The sequence below is a fragment of the Calliopsis andreniformis genome, chromosome 2 (assembly GCF_051401765.1).
Source record: "Calliopsis andreniformis isolate RMS-2024a chromosome 2, iyCalAndr_principal, whole genome shotgun sequence".
Classification (NCBI taxonomy): Eukaryota; Metazoa; Arthropoda; class Insecta; order Hymenoptera; family Andrenidae; genus Calliopsis; species Calliopsis andreniformis.
Window position 1 is genome coordinate 4,237,155 of NC_135063.1, and position 24,124 is coordinate 4,261,278.

A 24,124-nucleotide genomic window follows, 5' to 3' on the forward strand; every position below is an offset into this window, starting at 1 on the left:
GAGCGCCGATGGCCTACTGCTGGGGCTCTCCTAATCCCCCGCGCACGGTACAGCACGTATGCAACACGCACACTCACGCACCAGGCCGGCACACGGTGGCCGTCAGGGTGGCACACACGCGATTCCGTTCCATTCGAGCACCGCGCGCTCCGCTCGACGCTCGCCTCTAAACTCTCACCGCTGCCGCCTCGCTCGGGTCTCTCTCTAGGCCGCCGCGGGGACCCGTTGCTCCCGCTTCCTTTCTCTCTCTGGCCGAGTGGTAACGCCGCGCAGAGTCGCGCAGAGCCGTGCAGCCGACGCCAGGCCCCTGTCCCGAACACGTACGCGCGAACGGGCCCGCGTACGCGTCCTCCAATCGCCGCGCGATCCGCCACTTTGCGGCTTGGAATGCCTTTTCCTTTCGGAAACCCGCTCGAACCGGTCGCCCTCGCCTCCGCGGCTCGCCACGCACCGCGACAAGTCGATATCGATGGGTTTGATAGAACGGTGGGGGTGGATAGGAAGATGGAGGGAGTGGGTGACAGTTTCTGAGGATTTATTTAGGTTTTGGCTTTGGAGCGATCTGAACGTTGAGTTCCTTTACTTGAATTGTTGACTTGGGATCTTTTATTCTTCTGCACTCCAAGAGAGACTTTGCATGTCCTATGGACCTCTATTTTTTTTGTACGTATGTCACCGTCAAGTATAGGTATATAGCATGTACTATAGTTTTTGTTTAAGAGAATTTTTTTGAAGAATACTTAATTTAGAAAGTGTAAGCTTGTTACGGTTGGGCAGAGTTTCTGCGAGTCAAAAAGCTCTGTTTTTGAGAGATTCAAGTTTAAGTTTTGGAGGATTGATATATTGAAGTTAATGGTGATACATGGAGAGATAGTAAAAGTGGGAATAGAAAGGAATGGAAGAGCAAAGAAGATTTTCGATTACCTCATTTCGTCATGATTTTAGCATCTATTTTTTTCTACTAATAAGTCTCATCGAAATTAAGGCAAATAATTTAGAAGTATTTTTGACAAGACCTTCTTAAAGCCTGAATTTAACACAGGAATGAAATTGCACATACAGAATGATGTCGATTGGTTTCCTTTCCTGATTCTAATTCCCTGACTTCGAAGGCTTTAATCGTGTTTGACAGTATATTAAAATGGAGCAAACGAAAAGAAGAGCACTAAAGTTCGCGTTTCATGAACTGAATTCCAAGTTGTGTAAGAAACTCGAGGCACAGGATATGCATTTCATATTTACGAGAATGCAAACTCATGTCGATTACGTTATCACGCAACCGCATTAACTTTTTCACGAACGTAATGTCGTACGTTTGCCGTCGGTTTAAATACTAATTTCGAAGTGCATAAATGCATTTTGCTTGAAAATAGTTTTGAGTGTCGAATTCGAGCTTCCTCTGTCAGTTATTCCCGACGGTGTTATTTCTCGCAGAGGTTAACGTCACTTATACAGTGCGTCCAAAGGGAGCAAGGGAAAAAGAGATATCAGGAAATTGCATCGCGTTTCCTGCTTCAAATTTAGTCGTTTTGAGGAAGTGTTGAAAGATCGGAAACACTGAAACAAATTCTCCTGTCACACTCTACCGAAATGACGAAACAATTACACATTCGACCAGGAACGAAATAGTTTCAACGAAGAGCCTGCATCCAACAATTTCGTCGGATAATTGCATTTGATCGAAGCCCCAGCGCACGAACATTTGACGCCATATGGCTCCGTGATCGATCGAACTTCAAAAGAGAAAAGAAGGGAAAAACGTAGAGCCAGGAAAGTGTCCCGCATGGTTCGCTAATAGCTCACTTTTGCGCAAGGAACACCGATACAAGCCTGCAGACAGCGTTTTCTATTGTGCCATTTCTCGAATTGCATCCGGTGTAAAATTTCACTTTGGGTATATCTGCTGGTATTGGCCGTCGTTATCGAGCCGTTTTCTGTCCTCTTCGTGGTTTTCACGGGTTTTTGCGTGCGGCTTGCCACACGTGACGAACCAGACGAGACCCGAGACTGGTTTCGTATCGGCTCGGTGCCGTCCTCGATCCCAGATAGATCATCTGAAATCTTCATTCATTTCTTGCTACGTGTACCAACCACAATGTATTACAAAAACTTGAGAACACGTAGCAAATAAAGTTGTTTCCGCTTCCATGGTGCTACTATGTTGATTGTTCTGGGAACATTGGATTCTAGTTGGAGCAGAAGCAATTGCAGCACAATGAACTTATCAAGTTACATTCTATAACTTATATTCGTATATTCAAATATTCAAATTCTCTAATATCTCAATACTAAAGGAAAGTTCCTACACAAGGCGCTCCCTCTTTTCGCAGGAAGCTCGTGGAATAAACCAAGTTGATCCAAGGTCCATTTCATAACGCAGGGACGTTTTTATTTACACCAGCCAATGGAGGCCGTATAGAAAGGGCTCCGCAGGGATTTTCGAAACGAGCGCCCAGCGCGATGCTCGCGACGAGATCTCTTTCTATTCGCACGTGTCCCGATCGCGTATTCGTTTACGCACGTGCGCGCGGGATTGCATTAATTACACGACGCAGTACCGACACGTGATGCTCTGCCATCCTCCCCATTGCCAATGAACGCGTGCAACGGCGTTAATTATCGCCAGTGCAAATAAATCGGTCTGCTTGGGCGATAACGAGACTGTGAGAAATCGTGGCACACTACACACATACCCTCCAGGAACAGCGCAATCTCAAACGGCTGTTGATCTTTTCGTTGCTTTGTGAGTGAGAAGGTTTACCTTCCTTTAATCTTTGATCTTCTTATACGGGGACCGACGATATCAAGCCTGAGGATCATTTTATTTAACATTGAACTTAGAGATTTTGATTTACTAGATCTTCCAGTAAATATCTACAACGTGTAAGAAACTCGATCGGAGCTCGTTTACCTAAGTCGCTCTAAAATTAAACCAATTTCGATTTACGATGTATGTACCCACTATCCTGTCGTCTCACGTTAACGCATTCACCTTCTTGAATAATTTTCGTATTAAATTTTCATAAAGTTTCCTGTGTCTAATAAACGATCGCGGGTAATTGCTAGCTAAAATGTTGCTTGCGCAGCGTGAAACAGGTACGTGGCACCTAATCGTGGTCGCGGTGCATTCATCACCTGCATCTCGGGGCTTACTATTAAAGATCAGCGAGCATCTCTTTACCGTTGCCATAAATTACTCGCACGACTACCACGATCGCTTTTCTCAAGCGCGCAACCGTAATCCCAGGATCGACGGAAAAAGCGCGACGCTGGTCCGCTTATGATTAAGCGACGTCACCGTCGAGATGCAACTTAGAAACCGAGTATCACCGTTAGGTGTTTCCTGGCGTGGGTAACGCGTGGATATGCGCGCTCGTTGCCCATGGAACGTCTAATTTATGCATCCAGTATGACTGTTGAAAAAAAAAATGGAAAAGAAACGCGCAACAGGGCGGAGGATCAGCCACGCGTCCTGACCTTGCGTCGATCATGGGAGTGACACGGTTCCATGTGAACAAGATACCGCTTGGTATTCCAAGGACGAAGGATTATCGGCAAACTTAGCACCTGAGAGCCTGATCTCACTGTCCTGGAACGCTTCGCCGTTCCTTGGGAGCAGCGTTACTCTTCGACACGATAAAGGAAAGTGTATTGCAGCGAGATTGTTAAGAAAATTCGCAAAGAAATTTCGATAATATCGCAACTTATTCTTGAAAGAAGCACATGTCTTGTAGCTTAAGACTTTATGTAAAAAGGTACCTCCTTCCTAATAGGAGAAAGGAGGATCGAGCTGAGGAAATCGTCCTTGCGCAGTTGCATCTCAAACATGGACTGGATTCACGGAACTCAGGACTGTAAACGCGTTGCAAAGCTTAACTTTCAACGACAAGGTCGTATTGACAACGTGAATCGCATTGGCTAAGACCTCGAGAAGAAGAAACCATACGCCTACAACATCCGTTGGCATTCTACTCCTCTTTGCTCAATAAGAATCGAACGCCTTTCTTTTCTCTATATAAGTTCTTCGAAAACATTTCATACCTATTCGCGAGTAGTCGTCAGGCTAAGTGTCGCAATTTGGAGCTTCCTCGGCGCGTTCAAGGACGCTCGGGGAAGTCCACTGAACCGGGTGGTTCGTTAGCTACGAAGAATAAACGCGATGTTCGCGTAACGAATATGTAATGTCCGTGCAGACGCACAATGGCATAGTTGCGATGAAAGTCGCTTGTAATCTGGGCTTAGCGTCGCGGACGGGTTCATATGCGAGCACCTCTCGTTAGCCGAGTAAGGAGTGTCCATTTCAGCGAGGACGATTGGAGATATATATATGCAGACGCCTTTCTGCAACGTCATGGACACCTTTCAACACTTTTCCGAGAAAACTGGGTGAAATTAATATTGAAATTAATATCAAAGCTTAAACCTTAACTACTGTACTTATTAAAAACTGATGTAACCACTATTAGGAGTCTCGAAGACCGCGGAATGGTTATTGTGTCATTCTAAACATAAAAGTGGCAAATAGAAAATGAAAATCAATTGCTTTTGACTGGCCCGTAAGTAATACAGGAAAGGAAATAGATATAAATAATTAGTAGTAGTCTCACAGACCGATAGTAATAGTTAAGTGTTAAAATAATGAAAAAATTAGACTTGAATATAAATGACCCAATTTATCTGCGATAAGTGAAAAAATGTGTTTCATTATGAAATGTTAATTATACATCTAAAGCCACAGTAATAAGTATGAGGGTAGATCTAGTATCCGATTTCTAAAAAAGTGAGTCTCCAATTTTTTAACTGATAATACTCGACTGAAGCTGTGAACAGAAAAATAGTTCACCTTCATATCTCACTGTAAAGTTATACAAGTATGAGTATTTACTCCTAGCTTCTTTTGCTTTTACAAATCCCCGATCGAATGCAACTTAAATCGCCCGTAAGTAAGTATTATTACGCGCTCAAGAAATAATCCAGGAAAATCATTAATTAACGATAAAGCAAAGCGACTAACAAGATTCGAGGGAGCGCTGCAAACAGGAAGAGACGAGTCGAGGGTTCAGCGAAAGGAAATATATAGGAGCTAGACGGTAGCTGCTTGCAAAGAGCGAATCGCAAGAGTTCATTCGTTCCTTTTCCTCTTTCTGGTCGTTTTAGGAAAGCTGTTAATTTCAGCGAACAGCGGCCGATTTAGTTGAACTCGAAAGCGCGGCTAACCCAGTGGCACGAATATCGGGTGAGTACACGACTGCGTTCTACGCCGATTTTCTCGTTCGTGAGTGAATGTCGAACGAACTCGAGCATTGTGCGCCGAATTCGGAGCTCTTTCCCGCAAGTTTGCGTCAGAGTCGTAAATAAAAGCGAAGGCATGTCAGAAGAGATGTTGTTACTCGATTTGTTCGAATGACGATTCATGTTTACTGCGAATTTTGGGTGTTTTACGAGCAACCACGCTTATTTTAGTTGAATGGAAAGACGATTTCAGAAAAAATAGTTGAAAGGAAAGTCGAGTTTGACGCTCGTAATATGAATTTTATGGAGAAATAAACGCGATTTGCGTTCTAAGTAGAAAATATGCGATTTCTAGAGTTTTTCTGATATTTACTGTTTGCGACTCGAAGAAGTAGTTCCATCGATAACACGGAAAAAAATAGAAACCTATCGTTTTTAAAAAATTCTTATTCGAATATTCATGACGGCCGTATTTCTTGGCAATGTATGGTCTTAGGTAATAACTGTTTAGAATAATAAAGTCAAGAGTAGATACCTTTGAATAAACTTCGAATAAATTTAGCTCTGTTTCAACAAATTTCTATTCAAATTCTTAACAAATTCCCGAGAATTTTATCCGAGTTAAAACAAATTTATGCCACTGGATCATGTAGAGATAATTATGAGCAGTATTGTATAATACTAGGAATTTCTGGTTAAGCGGTCTAGTTATCAAAAATGCTGACAGTGTGTGTTAATTACTGGAAGGTGCACGAGACGCGGAGTTGCATGAATAATAAAGTGGTTTAGTGAACGGCTAGAGATAGCGCACAAAAGTGTGCCGATAAATTAAGGCCAATTATTTGACTCCGCGTTGAACCGAATCGATCGTTTTCATTATATCGCGCTATACATCCTGAATTTCCGCTTCAAGAATTAAGAAATTGCTACAAAAATGCACTTATTCAAATCTTCATACTATCTCGCCCATGCAATGCATAATATAAATAAAATAAGAAATATCGAAAATTACAAATTTTAAATATTGAAATACGCAAATTTTCAAATGTTTAAATATTCAAATTTTCAAATAAGCATTCATACATACAGGAAATGAGCGTTTATTAATGTTAGACATTTTTCGGCGATAAGATGCATGTAAACGGTTCTGCATTTACAAGTCGGTAAATTCACAACATTCAAAAATTCAGGTCACATAACTCCTAACCAAATACAGAAGCAATGAATCACAAGAGACAATGGACCTTCTATAAATATTGAAATCATTATAGTGTTATTACTATTCAAAGAAGTAGCACGTATTTGCATGCGAATGAACCCAGGATGAAAGTATCTCACTTCCTTATTTCTTTAGAAATTTTTCTGATCTCTAGAACAAAATTACGTTCGCTTTGTGAAACAGGAAGAAGACTATTCATATCTCAAATAAAAGAGCATCACGTAAATAACCTTTAAATATGCATACTTCGAGTAAAATTCGTAGTAAATACTGTACAAAAACTTCCACTAGTAAATGAGTCCAAGTCGTTACTTCTAGACGTTCCAATGCTTTTAATGAACAATGCACGCGAGACATGCTTTCAGCGATGACATCTCGTCGAAAGATATTAAGGTACAGTTACGTTTTCCACTCATTTCTACGCGACACAGGTACAAGAAGCGAGCGACAACATAAGTCGGGTCACCCATTCATTTTTCATGAAGAGCACGTACATAACTCGACCCTGGCACGACTGGGCGTTGAAGATTTTCAACCAAGCCGTGGATAGGTTCAGCGTGTACCGTAACACGGCCAGCAAGCCACCCACAAAGGAACCGTTGTCACTTAAATCAATTGTTTTCTCACTCATGTTACTCGTAAAGTCGAGCTGGAAGTAGAATCGGGACTATTCGATTATTTGATTGAAATGAATGAATATTCCAGCAGAGGTAAATGTCAATAAATATTCCCAGCACCGACAGGAAATCCTTTCGCCTGCCTACGATTTAGGAATGTCGCATATCGACACTAGAAATCTCGAATAATTTTGCCTTTCGATACCGTCGTTCGCTCGTTCACGTTGCACCGTTCGAGCTAATGTCAGCCGCCCGTGTTTCGCCGATTTGCATGCGAGATTATTGGGTAAATGACCGTCAGGGAAAGGGAAACGATCGGGGTAAATCAGCGTGCAGTTCAAACGATTCGTATCATGAACGAGAGGGAAAAAGTATTATTTCGACCTCGAGTAGACAGGAATGTAACGATAGTAACAAACATCCTCTTGCACCCAGCAGAAAATGAACGTCGCGACTCACACTCACGTAATGCTAACATATTAACTTGCTCCAATTATATAACGCCATTATGGTAGTGTATTAAGCCAGTCGGCAGAGATTATAGAGCAAATAGAAGGATCGTTGATAAGAAAAAGACAACCGACATTAACGTAATCGCAACTACTGCTGTCCGTCCATTAATTTATTTGAGCCGTTCGTAAAGCTAGTCATCGGAACGGCCGCAGAAAAACTTGATTAGGCCACTTACGAGATAGTGTGCAGCGGCGTGAGAGAAAGAGAATGAAACGCGCTCAACCCAAATACGAGGACTCTGAGAGGATCAAGCTCAAGAGACACGGAGCGAATTCCACGTGCAAGGTATTCCAAGGTCTTCAGTTTCTTACGTACTAAGCTCACCGTGACCCGTTACATTTATGCGAACGAAGGCGTGGCGTTTTACGGTTTCTTCTTTGAGACGCTGGCCTATGCCACGAAAGCTCCATTGCATAACGCGATATTAACACGGGGGAGCGTCGAAGGAAACGCGTCGCGACGCTCCATCGTCGCCATCCCTCCTCCTCGTGGGACCAGCCCGCGATTGTCATACGATGCGACGCCCATGAAGGCCAATTCCCAAGAGAACGTTTTTGCAATAATGTCACGAGAACGTTATCTTGGGGAACTGCCTCTCACGATCTTTCGAAAACAATGATATCAACGCGACTCTTGACTTAACGTTGATCTTCTGGAAGTGAACAATTACGATGGATCCAAGATCGTTATGCTTGAGTCAGACGTAGGAAGAGGAGCTTAAAGTTGATCTTTATCGACCGAAAAGTAAATTAGATTTAGAACTATTGTCATCCCTATTAGGAGGCTATGACACAGTTGAAAATAGTAGTCCAAGAGTTTTCGTTGTATAATAGCTAATGCAAGGCATCCCAAGCCTCATTTCCATCTTGATAGCTCAGCATTCTCTTACTTGGGAAAGTTATTCAATAATTCCCAATAATGGGTGTTCGTGAAGCAAAGACTTGTTTAAAACTATATGGAAAATACTTTTCCAAGGTATCCCGATCCTTATCGCGACTCAATATCACGCGAAGACCGCTTACAGAATGGTGTTGCGACGCGCTATATCCGGTGGACGCGTGTCGCGAATCGCGATCGGGGAGTCGTTTCGAAAACCCGATTGCAACATGTCGAATCGGCACAAGGCGGTTATGCTCGTTAGCTTCGGAGTTTATTTGCCGCTCGAGACACGAAATATCGCGAAATTCGCTATAAGCCTGCCAGGCACTGGTTTAATTAAGATGTGCGAGCTCGAGCAGCTCTGTTAATCAGTTAATAAACATGGAAATGCGCGCCAGCCTGGCACACTCTGTGTGCGTTGATTGAACGATTAAAATGTTAATTGGACTTTGATTTCCCATTTTCGGGCATCCTACAGTGCCTGTGGCCTGTACTCGAAGCTTTCGATATTCGTGGATGAATGGGTTAATATTGAACCCTTGTTAATATTTTCGAGATATTTACTAGAAGAGTGAATCTTTTAATACAATACAAAAAATGCTTAAAAATAGATAACGACTATAATGTGTGCTAATTATTCTACTAAAGCGGTCAGTAGACTTTGAAGGTTTATGCATTTATGGAAATTTGAAATCTATAAAAAGTTCCAGAATTAAATATCAAATTTAAAAAAATAGGAAATATGAAAAATAGAGTGCAAATTATAGTACCTATTTGAAAGATGAAGCAAATTTCTATTTAGATTTCATTTCTTTAACTGTGCTTATGAGAATGTGGAATTGCATAAAAATCCACAGTCTAGTCATCAGTTGTTGAAGGGTTCCATTTCCACTGTAATATATCATGTTTAATGCCCCCGCGAGCCCATTCGTCTTCGAAGATCAATGGAGCCCTCTCCGTATTCAAATTACGAAATATTCCGCTCCGTCGTGATGGGTGATCATCGTGCAATTGAATTGGCCGCCTTATCTAAAAGCGAGGCTGCACTCGGGAAATTGAACGCCTGACTGCATCTCGTCAGCCCCCAATTTTATTAGCCCTACCCTCCTGGATACCACGGGGTAGCGGTCGTCGCGTGAAAAGGCTTAATCGCCTAATCGAGTCCTGTTCCACGCGCGACGCCCACCTAAAACCCCATCGACTTGGGGGTAGATTGAGATATATCCTCTCGAAACAGATGCAACATCTGTCACTTGATTCGCGAATGTTCTTTCTTGGGATACACAGAGGAAGCAACCTTTCTCAATACATAAAATGCATATGACTACAACACGAGCTTTAAGCGCGAGACATGCTAATTAAGCTAAAAATGGGTAAGTAGAATTGGTAGACACAGACGCGGGAAGGAACTTACATTATTGTTTTCCTTTTTATCAGAGGATAACAAGAAGTCCATTTACGACTAGAATTACTTAATCTCCTAAGCACAGTATTTACAATATAAATACTTCTAACTTTCTCTTCCTCTTTTTATTCTTATCTCGCTCTTCTCTACCGTATTTTTCTCTCTAATCACTAGAGAAATTTTTCTCTTCCTTCTTCTTCTCCTAGTACTTTATTTATCCTTCTTGTATATGTACACTCCTTCTGACAAAATTCCCAATTTCGCTTCCGTATTTCTTCTTCCCTATAATAGATTCTACATAACCTATCCTCCCTCTTCGCCCAATATCTTCTTTCATTTAATTCATTACCCTTTCAAGACCTAGGTAATCTACCCAAAAAGTAACTACAACTACTCAGAATTTTATTCTGGGAATCGCGATCGGCCGTGATTTCACGCGCGTCCCATTAAATCGCCCATAAACAGCTCATTTTTATTCTCGCCACGGACACGTCGCCTCCGTCGCGTAATTGGGTTACCAGAACGTTGTTCACGGAACCACCTTGCCGCCTCAACCACCTTCGCTGTTTCTTCGACATCAGAGGCGTCTTCCGGTGCACGACAATGTTTCGTACTTTGGGGAACTTGTGATCTTCCCGACGGAAGTTGCTGTCGGCGAGTGAAAAGCAGGGCCGACGGTTTACCCAGCAAGAGATACACGTTGCAAACTAAGTGTCGACTCGCTTGGCAATTAACGCTACTTGTTCTCTTTCACCCGAAGAATCCCGGAGAAATTCACGTGCGTGCGGAAAGCGAGAGCTGGCCCGTAAATACCGAAGGAATTCTGCGGTTGGAACGGTTTGGGGGCAAAAAGTGGACTGTGGGTGATTGAGAGGTACGATGAACTGGGGCTGGTTAATGCTACCCATACCAATTGCCTTTGCTGCACTGAAAGAACTAGCCAGTCGAGTTCTTGGTGGGCCCATTATGACGCAAAGCTGCAAGAATTTTGCGGTCGAAATTGCGGGGACCGCTTTTGAGGGGAGTTACTTTCGAAAAGTTGAAGTCTGACAATGGGACGAAGGTAATGGTAGGACTGAGTTTAATGCGTACCTTCGCGGAAGTAGTAAATAATTAGGAAATATGGGACTGGTGGATGTGCATGACACATAAATAATACAGCATGTGAACGTTTAATGAATACTTTGGTTATAAGTGGAAAAGTCTATGATTTAAACTGTACTGTGCACCAACTCTGTAACTACCTTATAAACTTATAAGACAATGCGTGCTTTGTCTGAAATATTACGTTCAATTTTTTCTAACTAATCAGACATGACTTGACGCGAGACCTCTAATATTGAAAAGCTATTAGGTTTGAATTCTTTTACTGCCATGATACCGATTTATCGGTAGTAGGATGTAGGGCTAACTTTTTCTACTATTAAATGTGTGCAAGAAAATACAATTTTCTTTGAGTCGGTGTAAGCACATCTGCATAATTTATCGACGTGTAAAAAAATTTCGTTCACCAATAACATTTGTACTGAATACAGAATTTTTGTTGATACATGGAAATAAATATTAGCTTGGCTTAATTTTCACTCTACTTATGGTTAGTTGATTGGTACTAAAAGGGTTAAATAAATGCGTTTGACTGATGAAGGAAATGGATAGTCAGAATCACATCGAATAAAAATGAAAACGTTATTTTCATTCACTTGATCAATCGATACCATCGGTACCTTTATCGCCGAATTAATTTACGATCATTCCGATTGATACGCTCCTTCATCTGGACCTCTTGCAATTAACCCGATGCTCCAAATATCAAGCTGCAGGTCCGCTACAAACTACTGGTCGCTTAATAATAAATCGACGTTCCAGTTCCGTTCGAGCGACCCAAATAATCAGTTTTCTCGATCATCGGTTGACAATTATGACAGCATGGTCATGTATGCGCGTGTGGAAAGGACCCAATGGGGGTCATTGGGCCGAGAGAAAAAACGACCACGATAATTTGGATAACGATCCGAACGCGTGTCGACCGCAAAAAACACGGATAATTGAGGTGGGTGTTGCATGATTAATTAACATCCTGCTCCGCTATCAGGATTCGGATTTTTATTTCTCGTCGCGGATTACCTCTTTTCGAACCCCCTAATTGAACAGCAACTGTTTTATTGAACCCCGACAACCCATAATCGCGACAGATAGAGTCGAACAAACAGAATCATAACACGAGTTGATACGAGCATTATACCTAAAAGTCATAATATAAAATGAAATCTGAAGTAGTCCTTATCTCGTCCAGATAAGAAGATTTGTAACATGATCCATTAGTTTCCCAAAATCTACCAGCTTCTAGACTGACTCCAAGGAACAGCATTCCTCTGTCTCGTAACGTAGACCAGTGGCTGATAAGCGTATGCCAGATAAGGTAAAACAAGCAACCTTGATGAATTAGTACCGTGGATCTCTTCTTAATTGCGATCCAAGGTTACTTCGTAGTTTTACGATTCCTTATCAAGAAAATGGGAAACGCGGAAAGTCAAGCTCAGGTTCGAGCGGTTATCAGCGAGTAGACAACGTCGTCGTTGGACACAGGGTCGCACGATCGATTGATAAGACCAGACATCGGTATCCACTTAGGATTCCATTGAGATAGGACGTTAATCGATTCTCTTCCCCACGTCTCTAATTGCAAAAGTTACTGGCGAACTTAAGACATTTGAATTGATTGCAATGATCGAATCTGTGCATTACAGGAATCCAAATGAGATTCTAACTGCTGAAATAGTCCTTCAAGTCGCTAGGGAAAAGTAATTGTCCTTATGAGAAATCTAAACTTTCAGAACTATTTCAATTCCGCGGTAAATTCAGTCGGTATTGTAGAATGATAGTTGGAGCCGACGTCGCCAGGCGGCACCACGAGACTAGAAAATCGACTTACCGATCTCTCGGGATTTAGATGATCTATAGCAAATTTTTCCCATTATACAGTTTTCCTTACTTTTGACTTTCGCATCGTTTTTTATTCAAATAATAAATCTAATGTAAGCTTCTTTCGTGGAAATGTTTATTTTTGTGGTCGATAGAAAACTATATTGAAATAAAACTTACCGACGGATCTATGTGATCTATAGATCCGTCGGTAAAATAGAACTCATCGATAGATCACTGTAAAACTTTTCATAAATGTAGTTCTATATTACTTTTGCTAGGAATAGAGACTGGATGATTCTCCTTAAAAGAAATTCGAAAGTCATTCTTACATCTAACTAAATAATAATACATTGCCGCTAATGGAACTCAATCACGTGCCAAACGACCGCTTTTTTGTGCGCCAAACTTTCAAAGGTGAGATTCTAATATGGTTATATTTTTTTCTAGCAGAAGTAGTATTACAAGAATATATTTTCTCTAGCCATCGCTTGGAGCAATACCGCAGGAAGTTTGCGAAATTGGCGACAGTTGGTTGCTCGTTTGGTTGCTCTTCATAAAGAAACCTTCTATTAACTTTCGGTCATTTCGGCCGTCTCTCGTCGGGGCTTCTACTGTATCAAAGCGTGACGAAAGGCTCAATGGGACGTGAAAAAAGTGAAATCTCAGGCATATATGGGCCGATTCATCTCTTCAGCTTTCGATCCCATTATCCCTAGCAACAGTAATGCGAAACGTGAAGTGTACTCACCATCGACGTGAAATAGAACTTCTCGAATTCTCTCTCGTGAAGCCGCGCCGTCGTCAGGTTCGTTGCAATGTGTTGCGCGTGCTTCGACAATATATCTTCGCCCTTCTTGCACAACCAGGACAATACCTGCAATCAGAAATAATATGCACCAATGATACAAATTTTACATATGTAATTTTGATCTAACGTGTAAATGATCTTGACTTGGTCTTGAAATATATTAACTCTTATGTTAATACTCGAGTACACTGTTCCCCATACTCTCTAAATGGCGACAATTTTGGGTATTAACATAAGGGTCAAAATGAATTTGACATAATTTTGACATGAGTCGAACATTTTTTAACTAAAAACTGTTTATTTATGCTTAATTTCTATGTATGATCAAGAATCTTTCCATTTGCTTCTGAAAGGGAAGTGTAAGTGCGAGGTAATGGCGTTATTCTAACTTCTACCGTAAATTTAGCTTTCAGATTAGAGTAACGTTTTATTTTAAAGCATAATATATGACTCACATAATAACTGAAATTTCGTAACTGTAATACTTGCAGACGTCGAATGCCCAGTTGCAAAATACACCGTTGTCGAGAACAAGTAATTAGTGTCCGCCTGGATTCGTTAAATAATTAAGAACAGTGCAACAGACAGCTGCGCTGCGATTATTTATGAACATCATCGTAAATTGCAAGTAAAACCCTGGTATAAAGGACACTCCATCTCATTCTACAACCTATTCGTTCTGCGAACAAATACCACTTTCGTACCGTGTTCGAGTAATTTATTAATAGACGATCGGGAGAAAGGACTACTTCCATTGCTCATATTTCACTGCACTACATTCATTTTGATATATGACGATTTCGCAACGATATTCTCACAGTAAGCCAGTGGTAGCACTTCAGAAATCAATGAGCTTTCTGCCCTGCCCGCCGCCACAGTTTCAAACTTTTGCGCCCCCATAATTTCGCGATTCCCCGAAAACCAACTCCATGCGAATAACTTCCATTCCCCGCTCAAAGCTCGAAAGCTCCCACTTCATCGGCACGAGAGCTGCATTCAAATTCCCACGTGCACTTTGTCCCCAGCTCCTCTACATGTTCAGCATACCTCATTACATTCAGCGCGGCATCAAAAAAAAAAAGAGAATACATTCCGCGGCAACGTGTTCCCTTCGCCAGCAATAGTCGACAGGATATCGTCGTCCGCTGCGCGACTTTCCACCGTGGAAAATCAGCTCTCTCGAGATTACTTCACCTGTCGAGAGCGTATTACCCCCGAAGGCACCCTCGGCGAAGGGGACCGCGAGGCCTGCTCCTTTAGTCGATAATTAGATCGCTGGTACGGGCGTGTCACGCGTGATTAATGATTCGTCGTTGCGCTCCGACGTGCCGCCGAGCGAAAAGTACGCGAGAATAATTAACGGGAGCAGACGGGCGGGGAGAATGGTCGTCGAGGGACAAGAGGGGAAGTCACTCGAAGCGTCGTCCTCGTGCCCGTCCTCGACGCTCCGATCAATGGGGAACTTGAATCGAGAGAAGGGGCCGCGAAATGTTGATTACAAGCAAAGCTGCCGCTTTTCGGGTCAGTGGGCCGTGTTTGCCGGACCACTACTGAAGACCAGAGGCATGGAAGGATGGCCGTGGGAAGACGGCGATCAGGATTGATTTGATAGAATTTGATCTTATTTGGGGCTTGAATAAAATGATGGAAGAACTTCAGTACCTTTAGAATTGGTTTACAGATTCTTTTTAACGGTTAGAAAGGTATGACTGGAATACTTTAGAAAAGAAACTTGTGTAAGGTAAATGTTTCAGTAGTTGACCATTAAATTTTTATGTAGCTAATAAAAAACAATACCTGCAGGACAAAAATGGATCATAAGATAGAGTATTTAATTACTGGAATGAAATTCAAGTATCGGGATATACATTTTTAGGTTATTTATTTACTGGGACATATATAGTAAGCGCCTGGGTATTGGGACATTTATCTTACCTTACAAGGTATTTGACAACAGGTCAGAAACTTTAAGAAGCGATACTACATAGCAGAACAAAATGAAAATGAATATGTAATAATGTGTCTGACTTATCGACTTATTCTACTAACATCGCAGCGTCAGATCTAGCTATAGATGCACACCAGCAGTAGAATAAGCAGCAAGAGTCAGACACATTGTAAGTATACTTTTAGTGATCGATAACTCAGACACGAAGCCTCAAACACAATTTCCTAATTCTTCATCTTCGCCTTATTTTAATGCATAAAATCACCCATAAAATTTATTACCTGTTGAACACCCTTCAAAAGTATGTGATAGCCAGGATTACTAGATAATTTTTAGCAAAAAAAAAAAAAAAAAAAACGAAAACTAAACTGAAACCTAAATAGAACAGAACCTTGACACAATTCTACGTTTACAATTTTCTTCAAAAATTCTATATACAATAACTTTTTAAATTCTAATTATGATTTTGAGAAATTATACAAGTCAGCACGTCTTTATACTTCGAACTGCTGCTCGATAATGAAGCCTCTTTTCCTTTCTTTCACGGCCTTTCCTTTTTCTTATCATAGCCCACTCCACTTTGAACAATGGCAAGTAGTCTTCAATAAACCTTAGTACAGATAATGTTCCTACAACTGCTAACGCTAACATGTGCTTCAAGGAAAACAGCAATGTTCTACCATTCTACCACGTAGCAAGGTCTATTCTCCAACTCGTTTAAGAATCTTCAGCATTTTATATCAGTACTAGTAACATAATGTCTAAGAAATCTCAAATATATAATTTGACGAGCCGTTAAGGGACACGCGAGGCCCTCTCCGATCACACAAGCGTCGCAGGGGTTTTACGGGTCACTGGGCCGCAGTTAAAGTGCACAGCAATCGAATACCATTCGTGGCTAGTGTGTGCACGCGTCCCGCGAGAAGCACAGGTGCGAACGAAGCGGAGTGGCGCGGTGTCGAGCACCGGGAGAGTGTCGCGACCTCGCGACCAGCGGACCCCGCGCGTTTTATCTCGCCTTTGCGCGTCCATGTTAAACCGTGTAAACACGCGCAAGCGAGTGCGCGCGCTTAACGGTCGATAGGTATTTAGGTTCGCCCGCGGCGCGAGCCGCTTCCGCCTGCGGTGCATCTTCTCACGCGCGTGCACTACGCGCGATCTTATCTTCCCTTGGGGAATGCCCGATACTGTGGTTAAGTCGATTAATGTGGACGGTCCGCGCAAACGCGGCCCAGCACCGAGTTCCTGACCTTTACCACCGTGAAATCGTAGGGTTAGGAGTTTTTGTCGATGTGACGAGTCAATTCCTCGACTCGCGTGGGTGTTGAAAAGATTTGTAGTTGAGGATTAGGAATTCTTGAGGAGGTCGTAGTTCAGATTTGAAATTCACTCTTGCAATAGAATTTTAAGGTTTAAATTTGAATTCGCCATATTCAATATTCGAATTTTAAAATTTTCAAATTTTCAAATATTCAAATATTAAAATTTTATTTAATTATTAAATTAAACCATTAATTGATTAGTTTAATTATTTAAATCTTATTTAAATATTCCAAGGTTCAAATATTCAAATGCTCAAAATTTTAAATATTTTAGTTTTTAAAAACATACAAATCCATCCAGTACCTTTGCATATATATATATATTCCTATGCATAACATTAATTAAATAAGAATGAAGAATGAATTAGCAATGATTAGCGTGGATGTCAATACATTCTTAAAAAGTGCTATTGGTTTGCTCCCATTTGTATTTCCTTCAGATCTAACAGCCTGTAAGTTGCCCTATGTTGATGTAAACACGCTTATCATGTTTATATAACAACTTAGTGAAGTGCAACGTTGAAAGGTATTTCTACTTGCTTGATCGAGAAACGGATAAATCCTGTCGAGTGGGCGTCGAAACGTTAATTCGATAAATTGATATCTATGTTCGAGGAAAACTGTCTTTCTAAACCATCTATTTTTGCTTGATCGTGGCACAGTTAAGGCGACAGTAATAGTTATATAAATTACAGCTAAAAATAAGTCCTGGATACTTAAATTTGTTATATAATACATACTCCACAATCTAGTCTATACAGATATGCGATGTTTTTTAGCACGTGAAAAACATTGCAGTGAGTTTAGGACTGAGAAATAAGGAAAAGGAAAGTCACAACCTGTTTTGTATCTAACAATCTTTTGCATATGTGTGAACGCATCATAGTCACAAAACAGTTCACACAGAAACAAAAAAATCTTTCTTTACGACTTGGAGCGGCGACAAACATCAAGGGTAGGATACCGAATTTTATGGTCGTATTTAGGATTCTTATCATGGGGAACACTCTTGTTCCCGATAAATGCCATCGATGGCCCCTTTTTTTAGAGACTCGATGAAGACCTTGTTCCTCCGTAACGATGCTCCTTCCCCGAATCACACGTTTTACGACGCCGCCTCGTTTGGCTTTCGGGACGAGTCTCGTTTTATCGTCCCACATTCGCGGCTCGGACGAGATGGAAAGGATGTCGAACCAGGAACATGATCGTTTAGCTCCGAGACCTGTAGAGACCCAAATTTTTGAAGGGTGTCTCGGGCTCGATTCATCTCCCTTTCACGCGACCCTCATTTCAGACAATTGGGAAATTTTAGTAGACCGTGTACATCAAGAACTGACAATTGATATCAAAATTTCAGATATATACCGCCATTTTGGCTCAAATCTCAATAATTCGATTTTTCGAGTGGGTACTATTTTCTCGGTTGGTATGAGTATGCTGGTATTTATAACCAGGGACATGGTTGAATGCATCGTATCGATTGCACCCACATAGGAATCCCTATCGCTGGAAGTTTGCGCGATTCTCGCACCGATAGACGCATCGTTGGGTTTATCGGTCAGCGGTGTGTCAGCGGAGCTGCGAGATTAACGTCGGTTTGACTTGCATGAAGTTACGTCGGCGAAGTACGCGAGGGATTGATGCCGGATATTGTAAAACGCTTCTCTGTCGTGGGAAGAGGAACAAGTATTTATAGATTCCTCGTCGATGGAATCGTTGCTTGGCGCGATACAGCGACTCAGGAAACCTTATTAGTTTCCTACCAATGCATTCTACTTTTTGTCATATTCCATCAGAATATAAATTATATTATAATAACATCACTCATAAAACGCATGAACTCAAATTTCAGATCAACCATAACACCTTCCTTTAAAGAATTCCCATTACAGCGCAAGATATTGCATAACGCAATATATAATCGAGGAAAGTGCACATAAAACAGATCCATATCCGAATCGATATAGCGATCGTAAAAAGAGAAACGACCGAGCACTGACGAGTCCACTGGCAGCCATCAATCTTCCGCAACAAGTGGTCATCCTGCGCAGTGCAATTACTCAGGTTCTAACAGGCTGCGAAATAGTGTTCCTCGGCGCGAAGAAGAGAAGAATGTATCCGAAATTCGTACGGTCACGTCTTGTTGCTCCAAAAAAGCTGGACGGTACGAATCGATAAGTATGCCATAGCCGCAATCAACGTCTCAATGAGTAATCGCATCGCCCAGGGCCACTCTTTCGCTCATTCTCAGTCTCGTTGGCCCATGGGCCGACCAAAAGAGGGGCGAGGAGGCGAGCGACATTCGTCTCGGCCGCTGTGAATGGAGCAGCGATCGCCCGTAGGAAAGAAACAATTTTGGCCGTCGAAAAATCGCCTCTGCAAGTCGTTTTTACGGTTAATAACCTGCGCGATAATATATGACCGCCTTTTCTTCGTGATTCCTTTCGACGAGCTTATGTTCGGGATCGTTAAAGCAACGAAGAATTGTATATTAAATTTTCTTGTACCACAATGTTACAGAACGAAGGTGGGAAGTAGAACGCTGACACTTTCCTGCTTCCACGTCCGCACCCTGCAGCTGTTTTGCATATAATAGGCAATAATTCTGTTCTAACGAATTTTAAGGAACGATCAAATTTGAAACACCCGAAGGCAGACATAAGATCGAACGTGATTTATCTCCCGCTGTAAACACGTGCCAACGAGAAATAATTTTGACGGACAAGCCAACCGGGCGCGAGATTCTTTTCGGTGGCGCAACGCGTTTGAATAGAATGGCACCGCGTGACGATTTCATAAATTATGTAAGCGGTCTAGTATGCCTCGACGAACGACACTGCCGCTCATAAATTATCCGTGATCAATGTACTGCGTCCGATTTTTATCAGTCGCTGAGGTATGCAGACCGTGATTTGAATGTCGACGTTACGCGAGCACGCCGCGATATCCCTTGCTTAATAACAAATTGGGTCGACTGATAAGAATCGAACGACCCAGGGTATCAGTCTCCAACGTGCTATTTTAATAACAATCAGTCGGCTGAAATGCGCCAAGTCATTTCCTAGAATCTAGTCGAACGAAAATTGAATAACGTAATCAGTTTCTTGGCACGTCCTTGTTTCACTTTATTGAACAGTAGATATGATATTCAGCACTTGGAAAAACTATTCAAACATTCTTTAAATTATGCCACTACGAAATTTGGAGGACCATAAAACACAATAGAGGAACATACTACTATACTCCATGTGGAGAAGAGATAGATCCCCTGCAGTGATTCTAAATAGAACTACCTCCATCGACTTTTTCTTTTTCCTATCAAGCTTCTTTAGCATCCACATATGGATGAAGCCTGAATCGAAGCGGCGGTGAATTAAAAATCAAGCACACGTGGTCCTATCTGCGTGAAAATCTCTAAAGAACAACCGAGGCAGTTTATTAAAGTATTTCACGCAATTCGATTGCAGGTGGTGGTCCGAATAGCCGGCCGGGATCGGACAAAACGAGAACACGACAGGCGGCGGCGGCAGAACCCGCAAGCGGAGATGCGCGGCGTATAATGAGGATACAATTTACTCCTAATAAGAAGATACGCGTCATATTTTACGAGGCAAGCGGCCGCTTCCGCGCCATGTATGGCCGTACCCCCGTGCGTAAAACTCGTTGCACCGGCGAGCTGGCCATTAACAGGCGCGAATGTCTTAACGAGAAGGACCGCGAGCAAAACGTAATCCCCTGGATATCGCCTCCTCCCAGCCAGGGACAGCACAATGAAATCCTCCCCGGTATAAAATACTGTAACCTGGCTGCGCGTTTTATGCTCGCGAGCCCACCTCATGAAACGATCGCGGGAACACGCACGGTAGGAGCACCGACGATTGTAAATCCTCTCGTAAAATTAACGAGACGCTGCGTCGATTTTACCTTCGCGATATGACTTTTCTGCTTTCCCGAGGACACTGCGACTCGTTATCGAAGAGTTCGTGCCTGAAGCGTTAAGGCATCGTGAAATGGACTCTCATCGAAGAGCCGTGAGACCGTCTGATATTCATTAACGCCGATGAAGGGTCACGTTTGAATACAAATTAGGAAAAGTAGCGCGCCTATATTCTTTGATTCATCTCGTAAAGAAGATATAAGGAAGCATCAAAAAACTGGCTATAAAATTTATAACCATGTATAATTTAAAATATCTGCAAAAAGGGGCAAGATGATGAAGATCCACGACAGCGATCAAAATTACACCCCTCGACCAGCGACAAACGGCAATTCTACTGAACCAGAGGATCTCACTTTTCACCAGATGCGTCAAGTAATTTACTCGCAGGAAAAAAGAGCGGAGGATAGACAAGGATGAAGAAGGACCCCCTAGAATTGCGGCGGAATCAATTTGATCAGCGAGTCGTTTGTATCAGGGTCGAGTTTATTTCAACTCTAATCGTGTTCCCTCCTCTAATGACGGTGAACACACACCGAGGCCCACTGTGTACCTTCGTGTTGCCCGACCTACCTACCTACCTACCAACCTACCGTGTACGTTGGATAAGGTGATTCAAAGTGAGGAGAGCTGCTTTCAGTGAAGTAGACGGCAACTGATTACGCAGTTTCGAGGAAGAGAGAACACACTACCGCGCTCCTTCTGTGTCTGTGTCGTATATAGAAGGAAAGGGGTTCTCTCTTCGTTCGAGACTCGAGATTATAGTTATTACTGTAATAAAGATACACGGTTTGTTTGCTCTCGAACGCGAGGCAAAAGGGATTCCTCCGACAGTCGGGAGGAACGCCGAGCAGCGCGATTCATCCGGTCGGCTTACGGGTGTACAAGCCTCATAAAATGTTTACACGTCTAAACGGTTCTCTGCATTCCCTAGCGCCGTTCGATTACCAGTCATTTGTTTCCCTAATACGTTCCTATTTCGCGAACTGGATGGATGGGATTTGATATCGATAGACACTACTCTTTCGGGGTTGCAAAAATCACTAGTGGAGTTTTGCTTTCGGGGTACATACTGTGTGCTCGTTTTTATTTCTTTTCTGTTTTGTTGCTCAAAGTACTCTCTTGACCCTTTTAATGCCAATCCCTTAGCCACAGTATAAGGAAAATTTCCAAGACAATATTTACTTACTTTATATGCGTCAGGAAAATATTCTGTATTCAACATAAACGTTGTTATTGGTAAACGAAATTTTTTCTACGTGTCGACAAATTTTTTCAGAATGCACCAACTAAAAGAAAATTGTTTTTTAACATATTTGACAGTAGACAGAAAAGTTAGAAGACAGAAGTGTTTTAAATTAGGGACTGATGGATCAGTCCGTGCAATTTTAGTACTACAACCGATTATTGATAGAACAGTATCTTGGCACGAAAAGGGTTCTTCCTTCTATTATTTTTAAAAGCACTGCCTTCTGATCCAGACAAGCTAGTTCTAATTCCAGGTATATTGCAAGCTGTGTTTCTCTAACAAATAGAATTTCTGATTTACGACTTGAAAACTCTTTATTGACCGTCTACTCTGAGTTCCTCAGCCACTGTTGTAACTTGTTCTCCAGCAAAGGCGAACATTTCGAAATATTTTCAAGTGCAGTTGCGTTAAAAATAATATTAAAAAGGGCAGAAAAGTTATCTGTAAAGCACATTATACGCTTTGTAGCCGCAGAGGACCTAATAACAAGTTTTCCCACATAACACTTTCATTTCGAAAAACAATCGAACTTCTAAACACAGTTTCCCTCCTCTTCGTTACATTTTTCGCGTCAAGGGAGAGTGCATCGCTAATGAAAGATTAATGGTACTCTTAGAGAACTATTGGAGCCGTAGGAGGCTGCGCGACATCAGAGACGAGGGGACACGGCTACTTCTTTCAGATCATCGTTGTCCTCCCGCGGATACGTAACTCTCGAACACGGTTCTGCTTTTAGCAAAGCGTAAGGTGAGAGTGCATTTTACAGACAATTAACGATCGTTCCCACGGGAACACTTTGTCGAGGAAACTCGGTTTCGCCGATCCTGCGTTCCCGCTGATAACAGCCAGATCGAACGTGACCAATTAAAGGACGCACGACTTGTACGGGATAACTTTTTGCTTCGTCTCGGGACTTTCGAACGTATCGTCGCCCTCCAACGAGAGAAGAAACCATACCGAATCGTTCTGCTTTCCATTCGTTACGTAATGGCCCTCCACTCATCCCCTGAATGAAAGTTAATCGATGATCATTTGTCAGCTGATAAAACTGGACATAGATACGAACTTTCGATTACCTTCGCGAAAACATCCACACTCAGTTGAGGATAAAAAGAGAGAACGATTCTGCGTGACAAAATGAATTATATACAGATTTAGTTTCTTTTCTTTGCAAAATTCTTTCCAACTCTCCTTTATAAGTCATGCTAGACAGCTCCCATTAAAGAAGTAATTTCAGAAAACACGTTGTGAAGCAAGAAGTTATCATCATCGTCTCTCCTAATTCCCCACCATCGATAAGATAAACTTCATGAGAGAACCAGCAGCGAATTGGCCGATGCACGCGTGCGTGGAAAGTAATTACAGGAGAATGGACGAAGCGTTTACGCGGCAAACGCAGTGGTTACACACTAACTGCGTTTCTTGTTTGCTAGTGACACAGAGGGGCATTGTTCGATCCAATGCCAATGACTGCTCGATGATCGTGCCGGCCAGCTAGCCAGCGATGCATTCCGTTAATTACAGCTTTTCTGCGTAAATCAGCGGTCCCGTGTTCCCACGAGGAAAAGAAAAATGAAAGTAGAGGAGCGCCAAGCACGTCGCGACGCGTGAGAAGTCCTTAAGGAGCAATGATCGCGTTCTAATGATAGAACGAGGAAAACTCGGAAAAAATAACAAACAGGTGGATGTAATCAGCTTGGAGGAACAATGCAATCTAGTAATTAATTTGCATTAGAGTTGAAACCTACTTTGCATTTCCTACTAGGTACGAGTTGAATATGATGCATCATGATAACGCTACTTTACAGTAATCTTCTATAGAAACAAAGTGGGAGAGGATTGACCCGAGAAAGCAGGCAGACTCGATCCCGAACATCCAATAGATCAGATCCCTGGAACTCCGCAATTCCATTGACGACTAAAAAGCAAGCAAACAGTCGAATCCTCAAGGATCTCAACGTGACCGTGGGAACAGGCTCCAAACGGGAACACAGAACGCTGGAACGTCGAGGGAAGGTTTCCAGAAGGTCCTCTCATTCGCTGGCGTCAAACGCGACGTGGCCCGCGCCA

The 24,124-nt window shown here is 42.2% G+C and overlaps 1 protein-coding gene across 3 annotated transcripts in view; it reads right to left on the reverse strand.

Annotated features, from left to right (window-relative positions):
- LOC143183654 (uncharacterized) overlaps positions 1–24,124 on the reverse strand; it is a 299,903-nt gene that overhangs the window by 32,988 nt on the left and 242,791 nt on the right. For all 3 annotated transcript variants that reach the window (XM_076385316.1, XM_076385333.1, XM_076385323.1), the window contains exon 13: positions 13,539–13,664. In XM_076385316.1, the coding sequence (XP_076241431.1) occupies positions 13,539–13,664 (126 nt within the window). The remainder of the gene's footprint in view (positions 1–13,538; positions 13,665–24,124) is intronic.